Source organism: Neoarius graeffei, chromosome 10 (assembly GCF_027579695.1).
Source record: "Neoarius graeffei isolate fNeoGra1 chromosome 10, fNeoGra1.pri, whole genome shotgun sequence".
In the NCBI taxonomy this organism is placed as follows: domain Eukaryota; kingdom Metazoa; phylum Chordata; class Actinopteri; order Siluriformes; family Ariidae; genus Neoarius; species Neoarius graeffei.
This window is the reverse complement of record NC_083578.1, coordinates 60,027,891-60,038,905: the sequence shown is the minus strand read 5'-3', so window position 1 is coordinate 60,038,905 and position 11,015 is coordinate 60,027,891. Positions and strand designations below refer to the sequence as shown.

The window sequence follows — 11,015 nt, the reverse complement described above, 5'->3', positions numbered from 1 at the left end:
TTAATTGAATAAAAAATAACTTTAATAATTTTGTCTCTTAAAGTGCCATTCCACCATTGGATGTATTTTTTTGGCATAAAATACAATATATTTTATGACAACATGACTAGACAGAGAAATCTTTTAGCTTCAAAATGATATATCAAACATAATTTTTTGACAACGACAAGTATATTAATTTTGCGACCAAAGTCACCTACCCTTTTAATTTCCGAGCGGTAGTGAAACGTGATGTCATCGGCAGGTTCCCCTTCTTGTGTACCGGCACAGATTATCAGCAATGGCGGATAGAACGCGATTGTCAGCTTCGGAAAAGAAGCGAAGGAAAATAGCAAGTGATGCCCAAAGGAGACGGTCGATGGTGAATATCGGCACAGCAATCGACAAGTGGAAATCGCGTTCTATCCGCCATTGCTGATAATCTGTGCCACGTCACACGTGACGTGGTACACAAGAAGGGGAACCTGCCGATGACATCACGTTTCACTACCGCGCGGAAATTAAAAGGGTAGGTGACTTTGGTCGCAAAATTAATATACTTGTCGTTGTCAAAAAATTATGTTTGATATATCATTTTGAAGCTAAAAGATTCCTCTGTCTAGTCATGTTGTCATAAAATATATTGTATTTTATGCCAAAGAATACATCCAATGGTGGAATGGCACTTTAAAACAAGCAAATACAACAATCTCTTGGTTTGGATTTCCATTTTGCACAAAATTATTAGGATAGGCAGTCTTTATATTTCACCCCCTCCCTATTTATTACATGGTACAGTCTTGTGTAGGCGAAGCCAGAACGTGACACCACATTAGGTTTGTTGCTTTCCAATCCAGCACTAACGTTAGCTGCGCGCAGGAGAAGCAGAATTGATGGTGAACCATCAGTAGATTGACACCATCATGAAGAAGTCGGGTTACCAGAAACGTAAAGAGTGGTGGTGGTGGGGCAATATTATATTCTTTCAGAGGGCTCAAAATTTCTAGCAGCATCCCTGTTGGCACCTTTACTTTATGCTCAGCCATCAAGGACTACTAGAAGGGAGATATTTATGAATGCTCTGCAGTTAGCAGTAGTCATCCTTGCTAATAACCCTAACAGTAATCACTTTTATGTTATTACAGTCAGTCTCTCAGTTATCACAGAATACATAATAAAGGCCTCACCTCCAACTCTTCTGTCATTTCAACACTGCAAGACAGAGCAAATTGGATACTCTTAGGGTTCAAGTCATCGGTGCAACAACTATTTTTAAATTAGCAATGCTATTGTGTTACCGTAAGTAAAACAAAATGACTAAAGATAGGGTTCATGAGGGTCTAGTGACACACTGAGATGGATTATATTTATTTGAATAATAAAAAATAGTAGACCTGTATTACTGTATAGTGTCAATAGTTGTTTTCTTTATCTTCATCCAGTGATTAGGTCACGTACCTTTCCATCCACCCTTTATATTAAATAATTTGATTAATTAGTGTGTCATACAGCAAATTCATTACATCTAAATTACTTTGAGTGTTTTGTTTTATAAATAACCCCAAACCCTCATATTATACAGTGTCTTGCAAAAGTATTCATCCCCGTTTGTGTTTGTCCTGTTTTGTCGCATTACACGCTGGAATTGAAATGGATTTTTGGGGGGTTAGCACCATTTGATTTACACAACATGCCTACAAAACAGGAAAAAACAGAAATCTGGAGTGTGCATAGGTATTCAAACCCCCCCCAGTCAATAATTTGTATAGCCACCTTTTGCTGCAATTACAGCTGCAAGTCTCTTTCTCTATTAGCTTAGCACATCTAGCCACTGGGATTTTTGCCCATTCCTCAAGGCAAAACTGCTCCAACTCCTTCAAGTTAGATGGGTTGCGTTGGTGTACAGCAATCTTCAAGTTATGCCACAGATTCTCAATTGGATTGAGGTCTGGGCTTTGATTAGGCCATTCCACGACATTTAAATGTTTCCCTTTAAACCACTCCAGTGTAGCTTTAGCAGTATGTTTAGGGTCATTGTCCTGGAACGTGAACCTTCGTCCCAGTCTCAAACCTCACACTTCTGGGAGGTATGATGTTAACCTTGTAGAATCTGGAGAAGCAGTGATGCTCAAGTATCAGCAAGCTGAAAGTAATGCCCACAAGGAGGAGATGATCTTTGTAGTCATATCATAGTAGGGACCAGGCATCTGTCCATCAAGGGTCCATCACCCAGTGGGCCAGTCTAAGTTTAAACAGGGGAGCTCCACATGTCTTTCCCTCATGACAAATGAAGAATTGATCAGATGATCAAATTGTAGCTGTCCAGGCCAGACTGTATTATCTGGCATGTACTCTACATAGCAAAGAATGCTCAGCAGGTTCTGAGTTTTCTGGACCCAAACACCTGCAAGCTTATTGCCAAAGAACAGAGTCACCCCAGTCTTTTTAGTGAAATGATCTAGAGAAATCTTTACAGAGGCCTTGTCGGGTTGACATCCTGCATACACTCATACAGAAAGGGTCTTAAGGGACTCCAGTACAAAGAGATCCCACACTGGGCTCTTGGGTTGGTGTCCAAGATGAAGGGCCCTTAACCTCTTAAGTAAGGCCGAGACAAGTTTACGACCCCATCCATGGTGATGTGATATGCTGTAAGGTTGCTGCATACATCATATACAACAGAGATATGGGGGTCTTTCTACTGTCTAGCAGCCCTTGATGGTTATTACTCCAGGAACTGGGCAGTGCACTCAATCCAGATGATGGGAGTGCACACCACTCACAGAAATGTACTAGGCCAAATGCATTCATGATTGCAGTTCTCAACCTGCTCTTCACTTCAAAAGGCCAAACTTATGATAGTAACCAGGCCTAACCATTCCGTCCATTTGAGACGACAGATGTATTCAGGGAGGAAGCTGCCAAGGTGTCCTATCCGTTAGCGAGAGCAGCAGTGACAACTAAACAGCATACTCATCTCATCATCTCTAGCCGCTTTATCCTTCTACAGGGTCGCAGGCAAGCTGGAGCCTATCCCAGCTGACTACGGGCAAAAGGCGGGGTACACCCTGGACAAGTCGCCAGGTCATCACAGGGCTGACACATAGACACAGACAACCATTCACACTCACACCTATGGTCAATTTAGAGTCACCAGTTAACCTAACCTGCATGTCTTTGGACTGTGGGGGAAACCGGAGCACCCGGAGGAAACCCACGCGGACACGGGGAGAACATGCAAACTCCACACAGAAAGGCCCTCGCCGGCCCCGGGGCTCAAACCCAGGACCTTCTTGCTGTGAGGCGACAGCGCTAACCACTACACCACCGTGCCGCCTAAACAGCATACTGTGGTCTAATAACTAAATTCTGTGAAGTGTGGCCATAATCAGTTATACAGGTAGCACTGCCTCTGAAGAAGCCATGACCTAAAGGCTAGAGAAGCAGCTTTGGGATCAAAAGGTTGCTTGATTCGATTCCCTGGGCAAGCAGGAATAGCTGAAGTACCCTTGAGCAAGGCACCTAACCTCCAACTACTCCCCAGGCTGCGGGTATGCCAGGGACTCATTGTATGTCGCTCTGGATAAGTGTTTCTGCTAAATGCCTGTAATGTAAAAATCTGTTCTCTGTCACCGTTTTGTTTCCACTCTCCAGGGCATCTGCCCTTTCAACAGCATGTCCACTACACCATTGTGCTCTCAGTGAGGCTAACTGTGAGAGGGCACATCTGAGGAGTTTTCATGTAAGGTGAAGAGCACTATCCAAATTTGTGCTTTCCTAGCAATTGATATATCTGACCATCACAATGTTATCTGTGTGGACCAGCACATGGGCAGCTACAAACCAGGATGAGACCTTAGGGGCTAGTTAGATCACCCTTAGTTTCAACTGTATTTTAGTCTCATACCAGTGCTCCACACACCTAAACCTCTGGCACCACACTAACATGGTCAAATGAGACATACTTCACAAGAAGAATGGTACAAGTCTGAATACTTGATATTGAATACATCCATGATGCTACCAGAGATTTTTTTTTTTTTTTTGGCCTTGGTTGAGTTCACTTGATCTCTTCCCAGAGGTTCCCAACCCTGGTCCTGGAGACTCCCCTGTTCAGCACATTTTAGTGTTTTCCCTGCTCCCAGCACACTTTATTAAACTCAGGAAAGGCTGTACACTAGACAAATAGTTGAACCAGACACATTACACAAAATGGCATCTTTGCTACATTGCATCAATAGCATTTAGCAGAGACACTCTTATCCAGTGACATACCGTACAACATACCCAGAGCAGTCTGGGGAGCACCTGGGGGTTAATATGCCTTGTTCAAGGGCACTTCAGCCATTCCTGCTGGTCCAGGGAATCGAACCAGTGACCCATTGGGCCCAAAACTGCTTCTCTAACCATTAGACACTTATCACAAAATGAAATATTTCTATTCTGATGATCTTGTCCCAATCAACAGGACACCTGGGCTCATGGAACATTAATTCATATCGTTAATGAGCTCCTGTAAGTGGCTGAGGATTTTCGAATGCTGAATATATTTTTACAGCAGGTTAGCAGCATGTAGGTGACCTGACTGAGGGTGAACCTCTGACATTAAGTTATAAATACAAATAAATTTTAAAGGAACAGTCTATTTTACCTTGTGTGCCTCAAGTAATTTTACTCTTTTCGGAGACCTCTAATATCTCCAGTACATTTGATCATTTTTCAGGCATCTTCTATGATGAGACATCTTACATTTTTTTGGTGCAAGAGCCACATTATTATTGATAAATCCATGACACGCTTACAGAATTCACAAGTTCCTGTTTCAGTGCAGACGGATGGTAGAACAAGAAAAAAAAATTAAAATAATAAAAATAAACAGCCAAGCCTTGGATCACGCCACATTTATTATAGAAAGGTATTGGACAGAACCCTTAATAGAGACGCTGAGGCTTTCCCATGGTGCTCTTGATGTAGAGGGCTCGGACATTCTGCCAGTTCTTCTTCAGCAGAGACACCAAGAAGTTAACAGAGAGATGAATGTTGTAGACCAACTCATCCTCAGTCATCCTAACATGGCCCACCGCCACAGCCAGACACAGCACCTGAGCACATCACACCCAGAGCAACACTGTTCACATCAGCGAATTCACAAAAGACACACATGTACACATTTATCACATCAACGAGTGGTTTACTGGGATATACGCCACTCGTACTTTTCATATGACCTGCATCCAGGACATTGAGGAACATTTTCCAATATCTTCACTCATGAGGATATCGAATTGTTGTGATTAATTTGCATACTTTATGAATGTGTCAATTTAATAAAAAGAAAGTCACACACTGGCTTGAAGGTATGAAGTTTATCTTCTCGTATTGAAAAATGTCTATTTTTCATACGAAACACATTACGGACCTGATTGACACAGTTCCCGGTATCTTCCTCTGATGACATCACTCCCATTGTTTTCCCACTGACTTGACACGCATTGTCAAAACGGCAAACCAGTTCAAAATTAAACTTTTTTGATTAACTTGTGTATTTTTTGTGGCTGCGTCCATATAACATAAAAAAAAACATTACACGATGGTGCAAAGATATGAAGTTTATCTTCGAGTGAAAATATTCACGAGTGAGCAACGTGAATATTTAATCAGAGTGAAATATTGGAATGTGTCACTCAGAGCCACGATGTATTTCGTATGAAAAATGCAAGTTTTTCAACACGAGAAGATAAACATCATATCTTCAAGCCAATGTGTGATTTACTTTTTATTACATTGACACAGTCACAAACAAAAAGTACCCAAATTTATCAAAACAATTCCTCAATATCCTCACAAGTGACAGAGATTTAGGTCATGGTTGCTGTTCTCGAGTAGGGATGTTAACCGATGACCGTTTGACCGATGGTTGACCGAATCAACGTCAACCGGTTAATTTTTTTTTTGGTTGCCGGTTAAAAAAAAAAATCAATCGTTTTGAAGCTGCCGATTTCGGAGCGGAGAACCTGGAATTCTGTGTTGTAAACGCTTGGGGCATGCCATGCGGTGTAAGGATGACAGATGACAAATCAGAAACACCCATTCAGTCATGTCCCGCCCTCCCGCCCCAGTTGAAGACAGCTGCCACTCGGCGAAAGAAAAGTCTCAGTGTTGGATTACATTTTATGTTAACCAGGTACGTAACATCAAGGAAATTCTTGACTATCAAAGAAACAAGAACACGGTGCATGAATGAAGTCGATGGTTGATTAGTCTGGTGAATATTAATGTCAACGTAATAATAATACACAAGATCTGAACTAAAACCTGGTTACTCACTGATGTTACTTAGCATCAGACAGTTGCTATATTAGCTTAGCGGCTAATCAGCTCAGCTCCAGCTATCCCATTCCCAATGGCTGTGCACAATTAGCAGCCATGTAACCGTAATACCAGTAGCTGGAAAACAATTGCAGTATGAGGTCTCTGTGGCTCACTTCGAAGAAAAGTGCCTAGTCCGTAGCAGTACGCAATATCAGCACACAGCCTACTGCAGTTAACTGTAAACACCAGGGGCCGTATCACTAAAACGTCCTATCTTCAATGAAAAGTTAAGCTGGGACAAGTGTATGATAGGATTGTTTTCAATAGGCTACTCAATGCAAGCACCCGTAGTGACTGAGCTAAAGCTTACCGCTTAGAAAATGATGGCAATTTATTGAGAACATGTTCACGCTGATATTTTTAATGCCAAGTTGCAACTTAACAAAAGTGCGTGCCCCTTGCTGACACGGCCGCAGACACAGACCCAGGTGGAGAAGGACAAGGGGTCGAGGGGGGATTTCACGCTTCTCACGATGTCTCTAAGCTGGAGCCATTTGTCCTCCGCTCCAATACAAACCCCTCGACATCAGTGCCGCGTTTGACTAAATGTTTCGCGCTGTGGAAAAGGTAATGTGAGTGGAGGGCAGCGACTGGGACTGAATGTGCGGATGCTCGCGGTTAGATTTAGAATAGATTCTAATAATTCCAATTCTAGAATTTTAAACTCACAGGTTAACCGACTTTAACCGGCTAATGAGGCTCGGAGGTCGGTCAAGATTTTTTTTTAGTTTTCGCCATCCCTATTCTTGATGTCCCAGATGGAGCTCATATGAAAAATACGAGTGTTGCATTTTCCAGTAAAACACTCATGTCCATATAAAAAAAAAACACAGTTCTTCAAACAAACGGCACCTTTTTCATCTGGAATTTGATTGTGGATTTGACCTCATCCACCTTGGTATTCAGGTTCTCGTTGTGGGTAAGCAGAGAAGGGAACTTTCCAGCTTTGTTCAGACCAGGGCCCAGGATACGAGGGATCTGCTTAATCAGGGACTCCGAAGCCAGGAAGGCATCGTATTTCTTTGCTGTGGAGCACAGGCAAGTTTTAATTAATCCAACCCTGACGACAACTGTATGTCTATTAAGCTTCTAAATCATCCAGGTGTGTTGAAGTAGTAACACCAGACATCAACAGGATGCTGATTGCTCAATACTGTGATTATGCAGAACACACGTCCACTACACACCATGACAAGGTAAAATTCAGAGAAGTGACTGAACTTGTGTGGCCATGCTGTTGCACTTAATCATGTGAAACCTCAGAAACGCCCACCAACCAACTGCTGAACCCAGGTCCAATGCATCACTTGCAGCAATATGGAGCACTACGGTTTTGCTGTGCACCATGAACATATTACAAGAAACCATGGGGATGAAGACAGGGCTCGACAGGGCTTCTCTTTCATATAGTAATCTTTCAACGAAAGATTACTATATGAAAGAGAAGCGGTTAACAAAAGTTTATCAGAAAGCAGGTATAGTTATGACAATCAGGTTTTAATGATTTATAATTTAAGAAAAACTCAAACTAACAATAAACAAAAACTACCCAATGCCCCACTATGGTGCATGTGTTATAACTCATTACTTGATATGCAATTTTAAGAGTTGGGATTGTTGTCTTTTTCACCTTCTTTCAACGAAATGAAACTGAAAGAAAACAAGCTGGACATGATAAGGGTGATCGAATCATGTTCTGAATGAAAACAAACCGTAAATGAGCTCGGCACTGTCGTGAAGCTCCCGTGAAATATTTTACGACATTTGTAAAGGTTAATGTGTACCATACAAAAGAAATACAATGAAATGTCTGAATGAAATGAAGATTCACCACAGAGATTTATTTTATTGAGAGACTTGATCGCAATTTCTCCGATTTCAGTGAATTCAAAGTCTAATGATCTATAATTAGATATTACGATGTGGTTATTTTTACACGTGCACCTGCTGTACTCAGCTTCGCCAAAATTTCATTAACAATAACACAGCCAGGGGCGTCGTGGCTCAGGTGGATAAGGCGCCATACCATAAATCTGGGGACCCGGGTTCGATTCCGGCCCGAGGTCATTTCCTGATCCCTCCCCGTCTCTCTCTCCTGCTCATTTCCTGTCTCTACACTGTCCTATCCAATAAAAAGGTGAAAAAAGCCCCCCAAAAAATATTTAAAAAATAACACAGCCAGATTGAGGGTTTTTTGGGGGGAACTTTATCAAAACACTTGAGTAATTAGTATAAAAATGGTGATTTTCAACAAATATTCAACGTGTCCTATCAGACAGGCAGATGCAGATTTGACTTGTCCGGACCAAACACTTGGTTGTCCCGGACAGTCGGACTACTATTAATGTTGAGCCCTGTGAATGCTCAATCCTTTGCCTACACGCCACTTTTAGGACATCTGGAGTAAACAAAAAGCATCCTGGAGACGTTGTAGTATACCACATCACTACTGGTTTTCAAAGGTTTTGTTTGCAGTCACCCTGATTCACTATTAGTAAAATGACTAAATATTACAGAGAATTCCTGTTTTATTTAACCATTACATGCTAACTATTTAGGAAGACAAAGTAAAAAAAAAAAAAAAAAAGTACCCAGTTTCTTGACCAGCTTCTTGTTCTTGTTAAGCTTTTTGAGTGCCTCAATGTCCATATGTGGGATTTCAGCAGCCTTGGCTTCATCACAATGCTGCTGGTCACCAAGAACGCACACTGAGAACTTGGGGCGTGGAGTGGTCTTCAGCCTATCAAGAACAAAAGAACAAACCCACTGATACCACAAAGAGAAGCAGGCTCTCACAAGCCAGGTGACACAGAACTGGAGTCTTACCCATACCACGTTGGCTGGCGTAGGGTGCCGAAAGCACGGTCATAATTAAAGTGTCGGCTTAGGGATGAAAGCACGCACAATGCCCAGCCCTCCAGCCTCCCCTCATGTTTTAAGACCCAGGGTAAGGGTCCGTCTGCTTTAACAGCCCAGGTCTAGGGTGTAGGCAGACTACCCAGGGCTCTTCTCCAAGCCTACCACTAGCCTACCTGAGCAATTCAGCTCAGCTTCAGGATGAGCATGATTTTAGAAAGATATGTGTAGAAATAAATTTATACACATTTTTATATAGAGATTTTATTCCACACTCAGGCAGAGTAGGGTGCAGGCCGAGAGAAGGTTGGGTGAAACAGTAAAGGTCCAAACCTGACAGTGCCTGAGAAACGCTTATCCTTCTGGGGATCATAGTTCTTCAAGCTGATCTGCAGCTCCACAGTTTCCAGGAACCTGAACAAATAAGGATGGTTAATATTCACGTAATATTCAGAGACAAACAACACTTATTGCAAAGCATTCATGCCATGATACAACAATCAAATAATTAAAACACTGCATTGTAACATGAGTAAAAATATGTACACATACGTCATTACTGTAAAACAAGTACTAAAAGTCAAAATATCAGATTCTCACTTTCTCCTCTTGGAAATGGAGCCAGCCTGGACCTCCCTTACAGCCTCGTACAACGTATCTCTTGAGACTTTGCTGCAATTAAAAGAAATATATTAATTGCTTTAAATAAACGTAAGCTGTGTTCACACATATACCGGTACGAAAGTGGTATAACTGTATCGATACAAAGTATACCGGTACAGTTTAGTGCATCTGTCCACACTAGCGAGAAATGTTTGCGGTTTTCTTTCACGGTAGTTGAAATGCGCGTGCGCGAAATGTTTCCGTGGTTACCGAGTAACTTCCTTCTGAGAATATGGCGGATGAAACCTTTTTGTTGTCAATGTACAGTCGTATTTCTGGTGGTCATTTATTCAGTCGAATCGTATAAAACGCGCGAGGCAGTTGAGAAAGAAACAAAGAAAACGAATCTCCGTTCTTCACTATTTATTCAGCGAAGACATCGATTGAGGTGTGTGACTTTGCGCATTATATTTGTATCGATACAGAGCCGCTTCATCTGTCCACACTACAGCAAAGCGCTACAGTACCGATACGAAACCCATACATTTGTGGGTTTCGTACCAATAGTTATACCGCTACAGTACCGGTATAGTTGCTAGTGTGGACAGGTGTTGCGGTACAAAAGTAGTATCGTATCGGTACAAAATCCCTAGTGTGGACAGGGTATAATATTTTGTATCCCGGGGAAAATAAAACCTGATTCTGTTGTTTTGTCATCGGTGACGGCTGTAACACTTCTATCAGAGCAATCTATGCTAATCATGCTAAAATAACACTAAACTTAGTGCTCTACAGTCCAATACAGTAACAAAATATATGTTAAAGATGTGTAGTATAAATGTAAATATGTAGATTAAAGGCTGAAAGTCGTGTAGTGCCCAGATTTCACTGGATTAAGATTTTGAGCTCCGGTTTACATTACGATGAGCCGGTACTTCACCACAGGTGGAACGTAAAAACTGAGGTTTTATTTAATTTACTGAAGCCTCTCTAGCAGCGCAAACATAAAAACAATCCCTGTTTATTACTTAGTGTAAATATTTGCGTTTCAAAATTAAAAATATACTAATTAAACGAGTTTTTAATACACTTCTTACCGTACCTCATTTTAGCTCGTCTTCCCCTGACGCACGGAGCTCGAAAAAGGAAGTGCAGGTGGAAGTGACGATGATTATAGGCGCCCAACATTCAAGTACGGACGACAG

At 41.7% G+C, this 11,015-nt stretch overlaps 1 protein-coding gene across 1 annotated transcript; it reads right to left on the bottom strand.

Moving 5' to 3' along the window:
* Positions 1-4,865: 4,865 nt before the first annotated feature.
* Positions 4,866-10,998, bottom strand: rpl10a (ribosomal protein L10a). Its single transcript, XM_060932727.1, has 6 exons — positions 10,913-10,998; positions 9,808-9,879; positions 9,541-9,621; positions 8,943-9,091; positions 7,204-7,376; positions 4,866-5,081 (listed from the first exon to the last, which is right to left on the bottom strand). Exons 1-6 carry the CDS (start codon positions 10,996-10,998, stop codon positions 4,911-4,913), a joined length of 732 nt encoding a protein of 243 aa, XP_060788710.1. The 3' UTR covers positions 4,866-4,910.
* Positions 10,999-11,015: the final 17 nt, after the last annotated feature.